This window comes from Macaca nemestrina, chromosome 4 (assembly GCF_043159975.1).
Source record: "Macaca nemestrina isolate mMacNem1 chromosome 4, mMacNem.hap1, whole genome shotgun sequence".
In the NCBI taxonomy this organism is placed as follows: Eukaryota; Metazoa; Chordata; class Mammalia; order Primates; family Cercopithecidae; genus Macaca; species Macaca nemestrina.
In genome coordinates, this window is record NC_092128.1 from 7,255,466 (window position 1) to 7,277,423 (window position 21,958).

Consider the following 21,958-nt stretch of genomic DNA (forward strand, 5'->3'; position numbering starts at 1 on the left):
GACCACAATCACAATTTGTATTATAGTATATTGATTTATTTTTATAGAGAAAACAAACAGGCTGTTGGGCTTTGGCAATCCTCCCACCTCAGCCTTCTCAGTGCTGGGATTACAGGTGGGAGCCACTGCACAACCACAGTATGCTGTTGTAACTGTTCTGTTCTTTAGAGTTATTGTTGTGAACCTCTTGTGCCTAACTGATGAATTTTATCACAGGTATCTCTCTAGAAAAAAAATAGAGTATATACAGGGTTTGTACTGCCTGTGGTTTCAGGCATCCACTCAGGGGGACCACTGTACTGCAATCTGAGAAGATCACCCCCAAGGTAGAAAATGAGTTCATCTGCTGCACCCCTCACTCAACCTTGTGGGTCTCTGCACATTCTCCCAACATCACCGAGCACTCCTCACCCCAAAGGTCCACTGCTGGGATCCTCCTGACCCATGGCATTTCATGAGCCGTGGTGGGTCTGATGAGCGAGTCTCTGACATATCTAGACAAAGGAGACTATTTAAAACCAATTCATGCTCTTCATTATAAATCCAGATCTAGAGAAGAAAAAAAAATTAAATTTAGATAACAAATTTTAAGACTGAACAACATTAATTCCTGGACTGTGTAGGTGATAGAGGAGCCCAACAAGCCTCTGGCTGACCCTCTGGAGACAGAAGGGCACATGGCTGCCATTTTCATTGATTCCTCATTGGTGGGGCAGTTAGGAAGCGCATAGACTGAAACACAGATTATCTTCAGGAACACACCTGGGTGACATGGCAAGTGCAGTGAACACCTCACTCTCCAACATGCGCCATCACTATGCTCAAAAGGAATCTGTTCTCTTCTGTTCTCCTATTTACTCATTGCTTCAACTTACAGACTCCAAATGGATGTGTGCAGTGTTCACGAACATGAAGACCCTCGATCAGAGTCATAGGGAGCTGTGAGAGAATTTTCTGCAACACTGCTATTGTTTCATAGCCTGTGTGTCCAGTAAGGGACCTATTGGCCACATGCAGCTATTGTACACTTGAAATGTGACTGGTGGCTACAGAATTAGCACAACTATAAAGTGACAACACAGTACCTTTAGAATAGGATAACTCCATCACCCCAACTTATATTTTCTGGAACAAATTTTAGCTCTCATCTCACTGTGACCTCTACACCACTGAAATGTCACCACAATTTTAATACTTCCACAACACTGCCACCTCTTCTACCCAGAAGCTGCACAGAAATCCCCCCCCCCCTTTTTTTTTTAGACGGGGTCTCACTCTGTCACAAGGCTGGAGTGCAGTGGCACAATCTTGGCTCACTGTAACCTCTGCCTCCCAGGTTCAACCAATCTCTCCTGCCTCAGCCTCCGGAGTAGCTGGGATTACAGGCACGCACCACCACACCCAGCTAATTTTTTTTGTATTTTTAGTAGAGATGGGGTTTTACCATGTTGGTCAGGGTGGTCTTGAACTCCTGACCTCGTGATCCACCCACCTCAGCCTCCCAAAGTGCTGGGATTACAGGCATGAGCTACCGCGCTGGGCCCCAGAAATCCCTTTTTAACCATCCCTTTTTAACCATGTTTTCAACACATGTATCACCTGAGACAGTGGGCATGAACTCTTCTGGAAGAATGTTTGAAGAAATGTCACAGTATACATTATTTACCAAAAAGTCCAAGTGGCTTTTGTTTTTTCTGAGTGACACCAACCCACCACTAAAATAAAAATGAGACACTACAGTTTATGAGATTAGACTGCTGTTACACTATGCTATTTTATCAGACACAAACGAGTTTGAAATTGCTGTTCTCAATTGAAATCCAAGTTATTTGCTGATTTTTAGGCCCATTTTAATATTATTTAGGAGACATACCTAAGCTGAAATTAAATTATGTGAATGGAATGAACTGAAACTCTGTAGTGCTTCCCTTGGCCATTTCTAACAAATTCCTATGGCTCATAAGTCACAAGTTATTCCCTATAATATTAGAAAGTACAAATAATGGTGTAAACAATTAAAATGTTCCATGACAATGAGCAGAGGTAGGAAAAACATACAAAGAAGACGAAAGTAGCTGACTGAGGTGTCATCTAAGGCCACTCTCATCCTTCTAACCCATCTATGCCGAAGGCTGTAATTTTTTTTGGTGAAAAATCAGACCCTGGCGATGACCTTGAGCAGTAGGATACAGATAAGCCCCATAAGCTTAGTGTTCCAATAACGGAACACTATGCATAAATGGGTTAAGAAAAGCCAGAATAGTAGACACTGATGCCCTCAGGAGTGACTGCCAGCAGCTTCCCTTCTTTGGAAGCCACTTTGCAGGCTCTGGCTGTGAGCTCTGAGGCCTCACTCACCTGATTTGGGTCACTGTAGTCACAGGCCTTAAGCACCACGAGGCCTCCCTTCTGACTTGGGCGGCCCTGGGCCACCAGGCATTTGTTGGTCTGGAGGTGATAGAGCTGTAAAAGAAGGCACTCAGCTCAGAATGCGGGAAGCAATCCCAGAGACGCCTCCCAAGCCTGGAGGTGGTTCTGGGCGAAATGTGAAAGGTTATTCCGGAGGTACGAATTCCAAGATATGCATTTTTAATTCCTAAGTTCTAGCCTCAGAACACAGGAGCATCAAGATAGACAAAAGTTACAATTCCAAAAGTTATTAGCAATTTTAACATGCAGGCAGTGTCAGCTAGGAATTCTAGCTGCATATACATGTTCACTAATCTATAGCAGATGAAGGAAATTAAAATGTCATCCCTGCCCTAAAGAACTTTCAAATGAAGTCAGGGATATAAGAACAACATGTGTAAAAAAGTACACAATGAAATGCAATATGCAGGCTACACTGGAGATACACAGATGACAACTATTGCAGAACTGTGAGGGCGAGACAAACAGCAAGAAGTAATAATGGTAAGGGATCAACTACATGGGCACACACTGCTCTCTTTTACTTAGAGAAAAATACCTAATACTAAACATCTTGATGCTGGGTTTTTGTTTTATTTTTGTTTTTGTTTTTTTGTCTTATTATAGAGTAGAGAGAAGAGGAAAGGGAAAAGCTCTAGGCTTCCTCCTAGCCACTGAGGGAGAGTTGGCACTGTTCTGGCAGAAGTGCCTTCTTCATAAAAGAAGGGACACTGGGCAACACAGACAGTAGATGCCCTTAGCTTTTAGAAGCCAACTCTAAGAGATGACTCAGGAGAAAGGGATGATTTTCTGGCCGGATCCCTGTGACTATATAACTGTAATGAGTTTAAGACACAAAGACAGCTAAGGAAATGTGGTTGATGAATGTGCTTTCTGCTGAGCTCAGGTGACTTCTGGGAACACCAGACGTGAAATCCCACCCCATTCCCCCACTCTGGCCCTCACTACCACCTCCGCACTATCTGTGACTTGGTTCCCAGAACTAAGAGCAAACAGCAGATCACTGCCCCATGCTCCACTTGTTTTCCTTTTTGGCCTGTCCTCTGACAATTCCATGGCCTCTGTCCAGGGTTTATTCCCATGTGCCTCTGCACTCTTGGAAACTGTCACATAACTTAGCCTCACAGAAGGCAACTATGCCGGCAAGGCAAGGATCTATACTTGAGGTCCTACACTTGCGTAGAGGAAGTTCTCATAAACAGAATATAATGAAAGGCAAGCTGAAGTCTGTCATTAGACTCTGTTAAATCCACAGTGTCATCTGTTAAAGCTTATGGACACTTCAAAACTTTTCATATCAAACGCTTTTCATAAGACACCTGGAAAAGACTGCTTTCTTACCCTTCCACGCTGAAGGACTTTCGGTCGTTTTGGCCCTCTGTTGACAAAAATGGGTTGTTGGGGTTTGGCGTGGGGCCCAGATATCTGCATCTCTGGGTATATATTATCCAAATACCATTTAAATGATTTACAACCCAACTTCTTTCTCAATTCAACACGCTCACTGATATTTCCATAGCTTTTCGTCTTCAGGTCAGGTCTTAAGGAAAAATACTGCTCCTGAATTTTAAAAAAGTAAAAATAAGAAAATCAAATTTTTTGCTAAAAATGATTATACAATGATATAGGTATTTTTTACACGATGAAGTCCATTACTAACAATGATGATAACATGTACCTTAAACTGTATCTGAGAATCACTGAAACAGGCGTATATATGAGATCAGTGGGTCTCAAACTCATGAGTCTCAGTAATCGATGTTCTTAAAAATTACAGAAAACTCCCAGGAGGGTCTGCGTGTGTGGGCTGTGTCTGTTCATATTTATCATACAGAAATTAAAACAGAGAAACCTACAAATTATTAATTCCTTAAAATAATTAAAAACTCATTACAAACACAAGATTTAGTGAGAACAGTGACATTGCTTTATATTTTTGCAAACCTTTTTGCTGGCTGGCTGGCTTAAAACAAGTCAGCTAAATTCTCACATCTGCATTTAGCCTGCTGCTGTGTGTTGTTTTGGTTAAATATATGTATTTTTAAGATTACAACCTATATATAATTATGGGGTTAACACTACTCCAAAATTCAGTAACTTTTGAAGTTTAGTTACAACGCGGAATATGAAATCATACTAAGATTTTTACACAGTTGCATTAAAATGTACTGGTCTATTGGCTGGGCATGGTGGCTCACACTTGTAATCCCAGCACTTTGGGAGGCCAAGGCAGGCAGATCACTTTAGGTCAGGAGTTTGAGACCAGCCTGGCCAACATGGTGAAACCCCCTCTCTATGAAAAAAATAGAAAAATTAGTTGGGCACGGTGGCGCATGCCTGTAATCCCAGCTACTTGGGGGCTGAGGCTGCAGAATCACTTGAACCCGGGAGGTGGAGGTTGCAGTGAACTGAGATTGTGCCACTGCACTACAGCCTGGGCGACAGAGTGAGACTCTGACTCAAAAAAGACAAATAAAATCTCATGGTCTGTATCGCTCTCTGAATGGATCTTCCACCCGTTTTTGTAACAGCCTGCATTAATCATTTGGAAAATACTAGTCCACTGGATTGTGCTGTTCTACCAAATACTGAAAAATTTCACCATACAATATCAAAAATTTTTATATATATATGTGTGTGTGTGTGTGTGTGTGTGTGTGTGTGTGTGTGTGTGTGTGTATATATATAAAAAAAACCACTGATCTCCTCAGTAAAGAAATTTTTTTTTTTTTTTTTTTTGAGATGAAGTTTCACTCTTGTTGCCCAGGTGGAGTACAATGGCACGATCTCAGCACACCACAACCTCCACCTCCTGGGTTCAAGCCATTCTCCTGCCTTAGACTCCTGAGTAGCTGGGATTACAGACACGCACCACCACACCCGGCTAATTTTGTATTTTTAGTAGAGACGGGGTTTCTCCATGTTGGTCAGGCTGGTCTCGAACTCCCGACCTCAGGTGATCCTCCTGCCTTGGCCTCACAAAGTGCTGGGATTACAGGCGTGAGCCACCGTACCCGGCCAAGTAAAATTTTTAAGTACTAGGAAGCTGTCAAGCTCCTGGTGGTAAATGTAAGTTTTTCAAATTCTAATTTTCACTTGAGAGCTTGAATTTTATCATTTGCAACAAATACTGTCAGTTGTTTTCATTTTCATTATTTAGTTCGTTTTACCCAAATATGAGTAATTATGGTTTGTGAGTCAGTCAGTCTTAACACATAAAAAGAGCGTTCCTGGAAAGCAGTGGCTAGCTCCGCCCACAACCCAAACAGCCGCACAAGTGTTTTTCCTTGAACCAACCACTGTACTTCAGTACGCAGCAGAAGTGCGTTCTGTGTGAGCATGCGTACTCACACAGGATACTAAAAAGGCACACTGAGATTTACTAAAATTATTATTATATCAATGACATTCAGAAATGAAACTGGCCTTTGTCTTCTGAGTGAGTGCTGGTGAAGAATGCAGTGACTACAGTATGGGTGATGATGCCTCGATTTATGCTAAGGCACTAGCCACTTTACTCGCCTGATTTTACACACTCAGTGCAATGTCAACATGGTCAAAGAGGCAAATACTGTATTAACCTCTGAAAATGATTTTAAACTGGCAGACCTCCTCAGAGAGTGGCTAGGACTGGGACCATGTGTTGAGAACTATGGTAGCCAGTGATGGTTCAGAGATGAGCATGGAATTAGACCTGAAAGTCTGGTCAAGGAGGGAGAAGGGAGATAAACAGTGCTATAGAAGAAACACCGTGGAGTCCCTACTGCCCCCAAACACAGCACACCGCTCTGTCCCTCTCACTCCAGCACACACTACAGGTCTCTGTTTACATTTTCCTCACGGTGTGAAACATTACTGTGCACTCCCTTATTCATCTTTTATCCCTCAAAAACCTAACACAGAGCCTGGCATACAGGAGGTGCACAACAAATGTTTAAAAAATAACTACACAAATACAGCAGCAGCCGGGCGCGGCGGTTCACGCCTGTAATCCCAGCACTTTGGGAGGCCAAGGCTGGCAGATCATCTGAGGTCATGAATTCGAGACCACCCTGACCAAAATGGTGAAACCCCATCTCTACTAAAAAAAACAAAGTAGCCAGGAATGGTGGCACACACCTGTAATCCCAGGTACTCGGGAGGCCGAGGCTGAGGCAGGAGAATCACTTGAACCCAGGAGGTGGAGGTTACGGTGAGCCGAGATTGCACCACTGAACTTCAGCCTGGGCAACAAGAGTGAAACTCCGTCTCAAAAAAAAAAAAAAAATTCACAGCAGCATTTGTCGTAATAGTCAAAAGTGGAAACAGGCCAGGCGTGATGGCTCATATCTATAATCCCAGCACTTTGGGGAGGCCAAGGCAGGTGGATCGCCTGAGCTCAGGAATTTCACACCAGCCTGGGTAACACGGCAAAACCCCATCTCCACCAAAATACACAAATTAGTCGGGCATGGTGGCGTGCATCTGCGGTCCCTAGGGAGCTGAAGTGGGAGGATCACTTGATCCTGGGAGGCGGAGGCTGCGGTAAGCCAAAATCACGCCACTGTATTCCAGACTGGGTGATAGAGTGAGACTCTGTATCAAAAAAAAAAAAAGTGGAAAAAGCCTAAATGTTGATCAGCTGGATGGATAAAGTAAAATGTGGTCTGTTCATACAATGGAATATTATTTGGCAATGAAAAGGAATGCAGACCCATACATGGTGCGGCACAGACAAACCCGAAAATGCTGTGCTCAACTGAAGAAGCCAGATGGAAAAGACCACGTGGTTTATGATTCCATTTGTATGAGTAGACACTTACAAAATTACAAGAGTCAGATTAGAACCAAAAAGAAGTGAAGTACTAGGTGAAGAGGGTGGGGGGAAACTAGAAAGAGTCGGCCCTAAGGTGAAGGTTAACCAAGAGAAATATGCCAGAGTGAAAAGTAAAGCAACCAAAGCTATCACTAGGCCAGTCACTACTGGCCTATCATTCATCCTTCTAAACAAGAAATTTCATCTCACCTTGTATTCATCCAACCAGACATGTGCCAGCCTCAAAGAGTTGTGTGTCATGGTGTCCTGGCCTTCAGGAGATCCATATGGTCGCCTTTTTCGGAAAATGTGTCCTACTCTAGAGCAAGGGATGATGAAAAGCTTACCGCCACACATCCAGATCTGGTCAGAAGCAAAAACACGTGTGAACAGTTGCCTCATGTTATTGTGAAACCAATGTATGAATTTTCAATGAAATTAATCTTTATTCAATAGGTGTTTATGAAACTTGGCAAGATATTTACATCTCATTAGATACAAATATTCAAACAGAAGAAAACGAGAAGGCACACATTGTTAAAAATTACCTGTCTTTATCATTACAAGGAACTGAATTCTAAAACAACGCACATAGTAAGCATTTACTACCATGTGTCTGAAATTGCACTTACCCAACTCTGTCACTTTAACAGATCAAGAGACTTGATGTTAGGCACTTAAGGACAAGAAGTGCTTATTACCTGGTCTTCTCATTTCAGTTTCACAGGTACTTGCTTATACAATGCATATTCTTTTTTAGAAAACAGATTTTTAAATATAAAATATATAGAATAACTCCAGATTAAGATTCAAAAGACGTTAGCTCTGGTCTAAATTCTGTCCTTGACTATCTGAATTACTTTGGAGTTAAGTTCGTTTTTGTGGGACTTGATTACCTTATTTTAAAAAAATAAAAGAGACTGAACTTTTAATAATAAAATCTATTAAATAAGATGCACAATAAAATCTATTACGTCTTTAACCCTAACATTCTAAAACTTACAGAATGAAAACCTGCTTTTTTTGTTGTTGTTGTCGAGACACAGCCTTGCTCTTGTCCCCCAGGCTAGAGTGCAGTGGCACTTGGCTCACTGCAACCTCTGTCTCCCAGGTTCAAGCGATTCTCCTGCCTCGGCCTCCCGAGTAGCTGGGATTACAGGCACCCACCACCACGCCCAGCTAATTTTTTTGTATTTTTAGTAGAGACGGGGTTTCACCATGTTGGCCAGGCTGGTCTTGAACTCCTGACCTCAGGATCAGCCCACCTTGGCCTCCCAAAGTGCTGGGATTATGGGCGTGAGCCACCACGGACCCAGCCAAAACCTGCTTTTTAGAAATACTGTAGTCAATACATTTGCAGAAATACAAAAGGACATATGAACAAGTATCATGGTATTATCTGATAGGGATTCTGCTAACTGGACTAGGAGATGGTTGGGAGAAATACTGGGATATCTGCTTGGAAGGAGAAGTCTCAGCTCTCCCCTTGCCCTCTTTCTGCCTTTTCCAAAGACTGTCTGCACCATGGTCCTCTGAGCCACAGAACCCACCTACACTGTTACCTTTCAAACCTAAGCAATTGGAGAAGACAGATAATGCAAGGTGGATTTCTTCCTCAGGACAGGGGTACCTGTATACACAAAGGACTTAGTAAGCTATACACGGGGTGACGGTATAAGGCAGCATCGAACTGAGCTGTTTCTGAAAGTACAATGGGAAGCTATTAATTTTTCCAAGAGAACAGGTATGAACTAGGATGGTCTTAGGCCTCAGGGAAATCTGGTCACCCTGACTGTATGTATCAGGTAGTATCGATAAAATAAACCAACAAAAAAAGAACAAACCTTTAAATTAGCACACTAAGATATTCTAAATTTATATCCAACCATTCTTCACAACAATACTTTTTATAATTTAAATATATACACACACACACACAGAGTGGAATAACAGATACTGGAGACTCTAAAAGGTGGGAGGGGAGTGAGGGACGAAGTACCACCTATTGGGTACAATGTCCATTATTCCGGTGATGAGTGCACTAAAAGTCAGACTTTACCACCACACACTATGCACTTGTACCTCTAAATCCACAGAAACAGACTAGGTACAGTGGCTCACACCTAGAATCCTAACACCTTGGGAAGTCAAGGCAGGAGGATTGCTTGAGTCCAAGAGTTCAAGACCAGCCTGGGCAACACAGCGAGACTCGCATCTCTACAAAAAATAGAAAATTAGCCAGGTGTGGTGACATGCGCCTCTACTCCCAGCTACTTAGGAGGCTGAGAGGTGGGAGGGTTGCTTGAGCCCAGGAGTTCAAGGCTGCAGTGAGCCACTGTGCTCATGCCACTCTACTCCAACCTGGGCAGCAGAGCAAAACCTTGTCTCAAAAAAAAAAATATGAATAAATATATGGCTTCTTACATGCTTTTTCATTTTGTTGTTGTTTTCCTAGTCAATGGATCAACATGTACACTTCTGACGTTTCGAATAGATATTATCCATATCACAGATTCTGGCAAGGTAGCATTCATTAAAGACAATTTGTCAATAAAGATAATCATGGAGCACTCTGGGAGGCCGAGGCAGGAGGATCACTTGAGCCCAAGAGTTCAACACCAGCCTGGGCAACACAGTGAGACCTCATCTCTACAAAAAATAGAAAAACTACAGGCACGTGCCTGCAGTCCCAGCTAATCAGGAGGCTGAGACAAAAGGATCGCTTGAGCCCAGGAGGTCAAGGCTGCAGTGAGCTATGATCACACCACTGCACTCCAGCCTGGGCGGCAGAGAAAGACCCTATCTCAAAAAATATAATAATCAAGGAGAACATAAAGAAAATATGAGATCATGGATGAAAATCATATTCCACTACACACAGTTATCAATTGAGCATGCAAAAAAATTACCCGAAATGATATTTCCAAGTTTTCTCCTCCCCAGATATCCATGCCACTATCATACTGTCCAAGTTCATGGAAATACTGTCTGTTCATGGCAAACAAACCTCCAGCCATTGTTGGTGACCTCGAAAAAGGAAAACAATTACTGTACTCATTCCACATAGTCAGTTATCTTACCTACTACTTTTTTTAAAAATACTCAGTGTCATTTTGGAACATAACTAATAAAAATTAAATTAATGATTATGAAACATGTTATCCAGTATCAGAGAATGAGCCAGGCCATACAACTGAATTTTCTAGATTGCTAATAATATGCTAGTATCTGGCATACGAAGGCTACTTTTCTAAGTCTCAGAGCTTCTTTTCCTATTATAACCATTTCTGAGAAAGCCACCTGATATGGTCATTCCTTCTGACAATCTCACAGAGCCTTGGGGATCAAAACTGGGCTCTAAGGTCCACCAAGGAGAGACCTGGCAAACATCACACATTGGGAGTTGGACTCACACGTTAGACCAGTGGCTCTCAACTGGGATGACTGTGTCCCCAATGGTCATTTCATAATGTTGAGAGCATTTTTAGCTGTCACATCTTGATGTGTTTGTGTGGCAGGGTGCTCCCAGAATCTGGGCTGAGGTCAGGGATTCTGCTACCTATCCTAAAATGCACAAGAGGGCCCCTACAACAAAGAATTATCTGGCCCAAAATGTCAGTAGTGCCAAGGCTGAGAAGCGCTGTGCTGGACTGAGAAAAGCCGTAGACTGGTCCTCTCAGGGACTCGAGCTAGCTTCCAGTCCGCTCACTTCCTAAAACTAGACAGAGGGGAGTGTGGATTCTAGTGGGCCAAGCTGCCTGCAGAAGAGAAGCAAAATTATCTCTGCAGGGAAAAAACATCATCCCAGGTATGAATGTATTTCTATAATTTTTCATACATCATGTCTGGCACTAAGCAAAAATAAATAAGCAACAAATAAATAACCAGGCAAATGGGAAGATAAAATCATATGAAAGCAAAATGAGAGAAACAACATACAACAGAAACAGATACGCAGGGGTTTCAAATATGGAATCATCAAGCAAAGACTTTAATTGCTCAGTATATTCAAAGAAAAAGACAAGGCAGAATTTGGCAGCAAATTAGTTACTTCAAAAAAGTAACCATGTTTATACATATCCAAAAAACACTTTTTAAAAACACGACCAAAAAAATGTAAGCAGCCAATGAGAAAGAGATTATCTTAAGGGAAGCAAAGTAAGACTAACAACGCTGACTTCCTGTCTGAAATGGTGAATGCCAGAAGGTTCTTGAATGATGCCTTCAAACGCTGAAAGAACATGCATGTCTGCCACTGCCAACCTAGAACTGGATACTGAGTAACATGTTCTTCAAAACAATGCTGAAACACAAGGACATTTTCGGAAAAACAGAGGACTAATCACTAGGAGGTCCAACTAAAGGAACGACTAAGAGTGTTCTTCAGCCAGGACGAGAGCAATCCCGGATAGAGCCTGCAGCTACAGAAGGAACAGGGTAACATAAAGGGGAGATACTTGGGCAAGCCTGTGTGAATACTGCTATGTAAGAAATGGCTTCTGGGTTTTAAATTATGTGGACAGCAACAATAACAAGTAAATTGGGGGAAAAATAACTGAAACGTGAACATTCTGAGATCCTGGCATTGTTTGGAGAAAGTACCAATTTTGATCACACTCTGGCAAATCAAGAACAAATGTTGCATTCTTTAAAAAGTTAAAATACAGGCAAACCTCTCTGAATTCAATCTACATAAGAAATTTTTAAAGAAAACAAAAATAAGAAAGAAGGGCAGATTTATATTACAGAAGATGAAACACAGATGAGAACATAAAATAATTCCTATACTATGACTTTAATAATTATACTAGCAGGAATACAACTTCAAAACCCTAATGGAAGCAAAGGCTTACGCATTAATGTTTTCCACAGCATCACTCAGGTTACCAAACAACTGAAGGTAAGTTAGTGAACAATAAATACACCACGGTGTTTGACATACCAAGAGCAAACACCACATGGGCCCTCCCAGGGCTTCCTCTGCAATGGTGGCGTGGTCTGTCTGCCTTTCTCACAAGGCTCTAAGTCCTTGAGGGGACATATAGTATCTTACTCATCAATCTTTCCTTAGGACTTGGCAGACTGCATACAATTCAATACATACTCAAGAATTTTTTAATGTACAAATTAAGTCAACACTTCTGCTCCTTACAAAGGAGGAATTATCTTTCATATCATTTTTTTCTCTTGTAAGGAACCACTGGTAGGAATTTTTCAAACAAAGGGGCGATCTTACTTTATTGGTGCAGTGGCTCCCTCCGCTTCTCCTAGCTCAGAAAGGGGGACAAGATCCCATTTGAAGTGCAGCCCCCAGTTGAACCCTCCGCGGACGACAGGGGACGAGCTGTAGGCCAGGGTGTCGGCGCTGATGATGTCGATCACTGGGCACACCACAGTATGCCGGTCCTCACGGATGGCGGCCAGCAAGGGCTGCAGCCACATCATATTCACTTCACAGTGGCTGTCCAGGAACACAAGGACTTCTCCTGGGGAGGAAACAACAGAGGCTCAGGAGAGTGTTGCAACACTCAATTTAGGCACAGCCACCCGTCCAATGGGATGATGCGGTGACACAGCACGAAACACGAACTGCCACCCTGCCAGCCCCAGACGGCTTAACTGCTGCACCACACTTCACTGCTGATGGTCAGCAAGGACGTCCCTCAGCCAGTAATGCTGCGAGCAGTGTCCTGCTGTAGTTGAGGGACCCATACAAATCACAGGCGCGCCTCTTGAGAAAACGGACAGGCAATTCACTCTTCAGGAAACGGAGTCAGTCTCACAGGAACAAGTCAGCTCTCTGGAAGGCCAGATATTGAGTATTTCAAGATGTTTTGGTGCCACGACAGTGGCCAGTTGTGTAGATATTTTTATTACAATTATTTTAATCAAAATATTTCGAAATTTAGCACACACTTACAATACATCTCTCTGCCTCAGTAAACAGAGTACAGAGAACACAGCTGCCTTCTCACTGGTGATGAGGAAATGCACTGTAACCATGGCTGGCTGCTGCCACACAGCAGTTCGCCCGCAGAGGGAGGTGCAGCCGGGGGCGCTGTCGGGGACGCCTCTTGCTCATTTCTGTTTCTTCCATCTCCCACCTTTCCTTTCTACTGCCCCCCACCCTCTTCGCTTCAGTGGCTCTCATCTGCCAATGGGATACACCTTTCTTCTAGCTAGCAAAATATAAATCATCAACATTTTATCCTGCACTTTAAGCTCCCTTCGATAAATGTGAGCAGAACTGAGGATTTTTTTTTAACATATAATTTCAAATTTAAGAGCTCCATGGTTGTTCTGAGCAGTTGAGAAACTTAGAATCTCATCATCAGGTCGCATTATTGTTTTTCTAAAAGTGCACTCGTGAAATGTATCAAGATTTTACATGAACTACTTAAAGCACCAGATGTTATTTATCCAACTTCAACTAGTGATAAAAGCAGTATCTCAGTTTTCAATGATGCCCGTGAATCAGTCCCACAGATCAGTGTCTGTAAACAGCCTGAAGCTGTGGGGATGTAGGCAGCAGGCAGCTCCCCCCTGTCACTGAATGCAGAAAGGCAGAACCTCCCATATGCACATCAGTGGGGGTGAGGTGGGATCAATTCAATCATGATTGCTTAGAGGAGAAAATGGATTCAGAGCTTTTCTTATTCTAAAAGTGTTACTTTTTCCAATTAACACCAATTTAACTAAATGAAGACTATACCTGGTCACAGTGAACCTGAAACAATGACTTCCACGCAAACTGACTTGCTTCTGACAGATCCTAAACTATATCTGAATGAGGACCTGAAGAGATCATAAAGGGAAAAAAACCTAAATAACTATTGCTATCTAAAAACAGTCAATTCACAGTAAACATGCATTCTAATGGAACCACGTTTTGAGTGGCTTAATACTGAAAATACCCCACAATTTTCACTCTATTGCTTTGCCTTGAATAACTCCACACAGTCAATTCAGTAAATCTTTACATGACTAGAAACCTAGAAAAAATAGTCTCACAAGCCTTGAATTCAGTCTGCATCCACTGCAGATGGGATGTAGAGGAGCTGCTTCTCTTTTTTGTTAATTGCTTCAGGTCACTGTGGGTTTCAGAGAAAGAAGAGAAGACAGATTCTAAAAGTGAAGTCCTAGTTCAGCCCAGCACAACCAGTGGCTCCACAGGGGGAGCGGCGGTGAGCAGTGCCGACCACCACGAACCTAGTGGCAGGTTATCTAGAAGAGCGTGGAATACAGGAAGGACTGCAGTAGATGCTGTCACTGCTAGGGAATGTCCCCACCAAGTTCCGTCATTCTCAAATGACTTTCAAAATTTTTTTGCCATGTCCATGCACTACCTGCAATATCATACACCTAACATTTTTAAACAGATTCATTTGTTTTAAATTTATTTTAAATTTTTTAAAAATTATAATCATAAATGAAACTCAGGGAGACCAATTACACATAGGTAACCATAAAACGAAATACAACAGAATCTATAATGTAATTGAAGACTAACCAGATATATTTTCTACAGAGACTGAAATTGAGATGTTATTTCTTTCTAAAGGGGGAGATCAGTGTATGATGGAAAGGTTTTAAAGATATACCAGTAACAATGGAGACTTTCTCCTTGATGGAATCAGAAGAATTAAGAGGGAATTTTAAAGAAAATGCCTTTTATAGTTATGTAAGTCAATCTTACATCCATTTACCAATTAAAGTAATGATGTGTAGCTCCAGAGGGATGCACTCTGCACTAAGAATTAAAAGCATAGTTCAACAGTTTGGGTTCATACTTTTAAATTTTGTATTTAAAAACATAAAAGTTCAGTTACATTTTGGTCCGGGCTTTTCTGCTTATATAAGTGAACAAGATATAAAATCTATTTGAGGGACAATAACTATCAAAAAAGCGTCGCTATGAAAACAGACACTGAGGATTTGAGAGTTCAGCCCCCTGCGCTACGTCCACTACCTGCACTACGTCCACTACCTGCACTACGTCCACTACGTGCACTACGTCCACTACGTGCTTTGGGGTAGCAAGCAGGCCTGGAGTTATGAACAGGCCTTTCCCAAACAGAAGCAGCCTCATCTCTCCTGCTGGCAATGTCCATTTGAAACACCACTTTTCATAGACTTTGCAGAATCAGGACAGGTGCTGAGGCTCGAGCCCTTGTCTTCCAACACCAGTTGAGCAAAGCTAACAAGTGATACCTGTTGCATGGGCAGCGCCAATCATTCTTCCTCGAATCAATCCCTCACGCTTTGTATTTCTTATGACTTTAATTTTTCCAGGGAGGTATTTTTGGACATATTCATCTAGTTCTCCTTTCAAATCATCTGAAAATAGAGTCCCACAATTATTCAAGCTGTATGAGACATATATAAAGACACTTTACAGCTAAAGTTGTATCTAGTACTTGCTAAAATTCACATCAATAAAACAAAATATAGAATATTATTTTAAATGAGTATTGTAGCTTATCCTGTAGGAAGAAAAAGGAAGGAAAGAAATGAAGGGTAAGAGCTGGAATATTAGCCAAGAGGAATACTTACTTTAGTTATAGACTTATTTGTATCTCCATAGCATCAAGCACAATACTTTGCATAAACAATGTTTGGAATGAGTATTTCGAGTGCATAAATTTTCAGCTGACTGTATATAAATCACAGTGATAACAAAGAAAATGAGATATAAATGCCTTTTATTACAAAGGAATTTAAGTCTTAGTCCATTTCAAAATATTTAAGAAACTTCTACTGCCCCTACCAAGAATAACAAGAAGAACATTGAATATGTTGTTTTATTAATTCAGCATCTTTCTTCCAAGGTTGCTAAATATTTTTTAAGGAATTCTATGTCACTCACCTGTATATTTCATAATAACTTGAAAGATCATGTAAGATAATAATTCTTTCCATAGTTAATATACAAACCACCCCAAATTATGAATTTTTCCTTTTAGATAAAATAGCCACAAAGTGAAAACCAAAATACAAGTTGACTTAAAAAAAAAAAACAACCACCATAAATTCTAGAAATCAGTATTAACCAATCTTCTACTTGGTCCAGACCCAGATTTATTTGTTAGGTTTTCTGTTTGTTTGTTTTTAGCCAAGGTTTGAGAATTTTGCTCCCATGAGTCTCTGTCCATTTCTTTACCGTCTATATTTAAGTATACTGATATACCAACTCTGATGTTGATACAAGTGGCACTTAAGAAATGCCTGAGTGTGTGAAAAAGTCACTGGCATACACCTGTACCACTGTGTTTCTGCAGGCTGCTGTCATGAAAAGAGCAGAAGGCTTGGAGCTATGCAGACTACAGGTCTCACTTCCACTCTACTACTTAACAGCTATGGGGTCCTGGGCAAATTACTTAATTTTTATATTTCTCCCTCTATAAAATGGGCTTCCGGCCTTTCTTGTAAGGTCACTGAGAGCTGAATGAGCAGTATAATAAAAAGCCTTCTATCCTGTTTGGGTACACAAAGCCACTCTTAGCAAGAGTCTATGTCGAATTAAAGAAAGGCGTATAGAATATAGAGTATGTAGTGAATCATAAAATACTGGCATTCAGAGTTGGTTGAGGAGCTATCAGAATGCAATCCACTTTTATCTGGGGACAATCAGTGTAAGAGACTTAATAGAGAGGCATAAGCCAAGGCATCATGCCAACTGAAAAAAGTCCATCTCAAAAGGTCACATATTGTGTGATTCCATTTATATGACATTCTTGAAATAACAAAAGCAGAGATGGAAACAAAATCATAGAGTCGTAGTTTCAGGGACTGGGGAAGAGTAGAGGAAAGCAGTAGGTGCGACTAGAAAGAGGCAACATGAGGGCCCTCCAGGTGAGGAAACAGTTCTGTATCACTGCAGTGAGGGTTGTGGGTCCACCTGTTGACAGAAAAACCCTGGACCTCACACACACTGTACCAATGTGGATTCCTGCTTCTGACAGGGGAATTTTATGATGGAGAAACTGGGTGAAGGGTACACAGACTGTCTTTGTAACTTCCTGTGAATCTACAGTTATTTCAAATAAAAAGAGGTGTGTTTTTTAAAGTAAGCCACGGGGAAAATTTCAAGGGCCAAATTTGGTTAGCATAGTTTATAAGCAGGTTACAAAGATAACGAATTTCTTCAAACTTATTTGTAGTCAGCCCAGCTATGACTGCATGTGTAGGATCCCTACCTACCACGTACTGGAAAGCTCAGCTGTGTTAATGTTTGTCAGTGCTGTAGTGACTGACTGACAGCCTGCATCCACTGTTACCAGTTACAGCATTCCTTACCAAAGTCACTATCATCATCCACAAGGATGATCTCATGAAGCAGGTGTGCTGGCGTGCGGTCTATGACACTGTGCACTGTCCGAAGCAAGGCAGAAAACGCTTCATTATAGAAACAGATAACAACACTAGCAGCTGGCAGGTCAGGTGGGTAGAACTTTTCTTTACATCTGTAAAGATAAAGATGAAGAAATTCTGACATTTTAAAAGGTGCAAGTGGTTTAGATTATTATTCACCTACAGATTTACTGTCCCCTTATTCACCCTCTTCCCTTTTTTTTTTTTTGAGACAGAGTCTCCCTCTTGTTGCCCAGGCTGTAGTGCAATGGGCGCTATCTCGGCTCATCGTGACCTCCACCTCCCAGGTTCAAGCAATTCTCCTGCCTCAGCCTCCCGAGTAGCTGGGATTACAGGCATGCCCCACCACGCCCGGCTAATTTTGTATTTTTAGTAGACAGAGTTTCTCCATGTTGGTCAAGCTGGTCTCAAACTCCCTACCTCAGCTGATCTGCCCGCCTCAGCCTCCCAAAGTGCTGGGATTACAGGAGTGAACCACCATGCCCAGCCTGTTCAGCCTCTTTCTAACATTATGGGAACAACAATTTTTTTTTAAAAGCATTTACAAAAACAGTACAGTTTCTTCTTCAAGAGTTTACATTTTCTTAATAATGTCTCCCTCCTATACCTGCTATCTTGTTTACTTCTGGATAAACTTTCTTTTTTTGAGATGGCGTTTTGCTCTGTCGCTAGGTTGGAGTGCTGTGGCGCAATCTCAACTCACTGCAACCTCTGACTCCCGGGTTCAAGTGATTCTCCTGCCTCAGCCTGCTGAGTAGCTGGGATTACAGGCATGCACCACCATGCCTGGCTAATTTTTGTATTTTTAGTAGAGACAGAGTTTCACCACGTTGGCCAGGATGGTCTCAATCTCCTGACCTCGTGATCCACCTACCTCACCCTCCCAAAGTGCTGGGATGACAGGCATGAGCCACCGCATCCGGCCGGATAAACATTTTTTAAACTTCAGGGGTTTTTTTCTTTTTTGGAAGAGAGGTTACATAAAAATATAAGTTCTTTTTACCAAAATCACGCCAAGTGTTTCGTGCAGCACTCATAATAAGCTGATGCCCAGCTTCTCCTCAATGAGGTTTCAAAAGGAAACAAATATAAAACTTTATATTTGAAATTTTATTTTTTTGCCCAATAATAAAAAAGATTTGAATAAATTATGATATAACAAGATAACAGAAGAGCTTCCATGTAACAAATCATTCTAAGCAACTATTTGGAAAAAAAGGGGAAGGAGCTTTAAGCAACATCAAAAAGCCATGAACTGGCCAGACTCAATGGCTCACGCCTGTAATCCTAGCACTTTGGGAGGCCGAGGTGGGCGGATCATGAGGACAGGAGTTCGAGACGAGCCTGGCCAACATGGTGAAACCCTCTCTACTAAAACTACAAAAATTAATCAGGCGTGGTGGTGTGCGCCTGTAGTCCTAGCTACTCAGGAGGCTGAGGCAGGAGAATGACTTGAACCTGGGAGGTGGAGGTTGCAGTAAGCCAAGATCACGCCACCACACTCCAGCCTAAGCAACAGAGTGAGACTCCATCTCAAAAAAAAAAAAAAAAAAAAAAAGCCATGAACTTAGAGAACACAATCCAGAACCCTGAATTATTTCCCAGGACACACACAACCCTCCAGCATCTGAGCCCTGCCTCCCTCCAGCCTTGTCACCTCTCTGCAGGGACCACTCCAGTACTATGCCCCCATTTCCCCAAACCCTATCACAGCCCTTACTCATGTGCTACCGCCAGGACTTGTTGACTTATTTGCTTCCCCTGCTAGACTCCGAGCCCTGAGAACTCAGAAACTACTACATTTGTTTGTTTCTTCCAGGGCTCAAGAAGCCATGTAGCAAATAGAAGGTGCTCAACAAATGTCTGTCTGTCGAATGACTGACCACATGCATGAAAAGCCTTTGATGGAACAAAAATAATGACACAGAAAAGTGAAATGAGGAGTAAAATTCTTCACTGATTTTAATTCCTATTTGCCACGAAGCCAATCAATAAACATTTAGAACAAACTTATACTCAGGTTATTTAATTAGCACCTTAGAACAAACTTATACTCAGGTTATTTAATTAGCACCCTACTCTCCTTCCCCAGGTGATCTGAAATGTTAAAGGAGACACAGCAAGCTCTAGGACTCTGCTGGTACATCTCAGACCATGTGGCTTCACATGTAACACAAGTGAAAATCTGTCTCAAGTTTCCTAGTATGCTGAATAAAGGGCTACACTGGGAAATAGGAACACCATCCTCGTGACCTCTTACACTGACACTAAAAACATCGTGCTGTTAAAATGTATTTGCAAATCCGATAAGGCACATACGCTGCATTCCTTGTGTCTGGCACATCTCTGTGGTAGCCCAAGCGGTTACTGATAAGCATATTAAAAGCATGTTTCTGATAGCCCAAGTCTCTCAACTCCTGATCGCGTTCATTAAAAATCATACCTGCAAAAGAGTGAAGTGAGTGAATTAAATCTAGAAAGTATCACCAGTTACTGTTTATGATATTATGATCTTCAGAAAATGCTGACTTTATCCTATTATAATCTAATATCTCTTTTCTCAAACTTAGGTTGTCTCCAGGTTGAAGTCAAATTCTTGTCAGTCTAGGTCAAAGCAAGTGTGTCTTAACTATAAACACCATCTGCTCACAAGCCATATATTTTTTTTTTTTTTTGAGACGGAGTCTCCCTCTGTCATCAGGCTGGAGCGCAGTGGCACAATCTCGGCTCACTGCAACCTCCAACTCTCTGGTTCAAGCGATTCTCCTGCCTCAGCCTCCCAAGTAGCTGGGACTACAGGCACATGCCACCACGCCCTGCTAAATTTTTGTATTTTTAGTAGAGACAGGGTTTCACCATGTTGGCCAGGAAGGTCTGGATCTCCTGACCTCGTGATCTACCCGCCTCGGCCTCCCAAAGTGCTGGGATGATAGGCGTGAGACATCACGCCCGGCCACAAGCCATAATCTTAATAGTTTATTATATTCAAGAGAAAAATTTACCAGCAACCAGGAAAAAATTTTTTATAATTTTCCATTAAAGCAATAGATTTTAGAACCCCAATGGCCCTCAACAGGCCTCAGTTACATCCAAGTTTTTACAGGAGTCTCTCTGCAGAAAAAGGCAATTGATAAGGTTTTCTATAAAAAGAGTTTCCCAGGTCAGACACAATGGCTCATGCCTATGATCCCAGCACTTTGGGAGGCCAAGGCAAGAGGATTACTTGAGCCCAGCCTAGGCAACACAGCAAGACCTTGTCTCTACTACAAAAAAAAAATTAGCCAGGCATGGTGGCTCACACCTGTAGTTTCCATGACTTGGCTACTCAGGAGGCTGAGGCAGGAAGATTGCTTGAGCCCAGGACATCAAGGCTGCAGTGAGCCACAGTTGTGCCACTGCACTCCAGCCTGGGTGACAGAGTGAGATCCTGTCTTTTAAATAAAACAAAACAAAACAAAACAAAAAAAACCTTCACAGTTTCTGGTTTAACTGTTAGGGAATTCCTCCACAGGCCTAATCAAAGTCACTGTGATATCAGGCAGGGTGTGGTTGCTTATGCCTGTAATCCCAGCACTATGGGAAGTCAAGGCGGGCAGATTGCTTGAGGTCAGGAGTTCAAGACCAGTCTGGCCAACATGGCGAAACCCCATCTCTACTAAAAATACAAAAAAACAAAAACAAAAACAAAAACTAGCCAGGAGTAGTGGTGCATTCCCATAGTCCCAGCTACTTGGGAGGCTGAGGCAGGAGAATCTCTTAAACCCAGGAGGCAGAGGTTGCAGTGAGCCAAGATTGTACCACTGCACTCTAGCCTGGGTAACAGAGCAAGGCTTTGTCTCGAAATAAATAAATAAAAGCCCATTGTTTTAAAATAGTAGAACTCTGTTCCTTTAATACAGTGCATGTTTTATCCAGGTGTAAAGGGATGAGAGATAGAATGCAGTGTTTCCGGCCAGGCATGGCGGCTCATGCCTGTAATCCCAGAACCTTGAGAGGCCGAGGTGGGTGGATTGTGGCAAGTCAGCAGTTCAACATCAGCCTGACCAACATGGTGAAACCCCTTCTCTACTAAATATACAAAAATTAGCCAGGCATGGTGGCACACGCTTGTAACCCAGCTACTTGGGAGGCTGAGGCAGGAGAATCGCTTGAACCTAGGAGAGGGAGACCACAGGAAGCCAAGATCATGCCTCCAACTTGGGTGACAAAAGCAAAACTTTGTCTCAAAACAAAATAGAATGCAGTGTTTCCCCAATTTATTTGAACCTAACTAATGTCCCTAAATCCACTTTGAGAAACATTATATCTTAATATGCCTTCTCTCTGAAACTGTTTCAACTGCAGTTCATCCTTTTTAAACAC

The 21,958-nt window shown here is 42.0% G+C and overlaps 1 protein-coding gene across 6 annotated transcripts in view; it reads right to left on the reverse strand.

Moving 5' to 3' along the window:
- Nucleotides 1–21,958, reverse strand: part of LOC105474931 (polypeptide N-acetylgalactosaminyltransferase 11) — an 81,243-nt gene that overhangs the window by 956 nt on the left and 58,329 nt on the right. For all 6 annotated transcript variants that reach the window (XM_011729872.2, XM_011729873.3, XM_011729874.3 and 3 more), the window contains 9 exons: nt 19,916–20,039; nt 17,522–17,688; nt 15,437–15,562; nt 12,462–12,711; nt 10,135–10,252; nt 7,436–7,588; nt 3,772–3,990; nt 2,359–2,463; nt 412–549 (listed from right to left, as the gene is read on the reverse strand). In XM_011729872.2, coding sequence (XP_011728174.2) covers nt 412–549; nt 2,359–2,463; nt 3,772–3,990; nt 7,436–7,588; nt 10,135–10,252; nt 12,462–12,711; nt 15,437–15,562; nt 17,522–17,688; nt 19,916–20,039 — 1,400 coding nt within the window. The remainder of the gene's footprint in view (nt 1–411; nt 550–2,358; nt 2,464–3,771; nt 3,991–7,435; nt 7,589–10,134; nt 10,253–12,461; nt 12,712–15,436; nt 15,563–17,521; nt 17,689–19,915; nt 20,040–21,958) is intronic.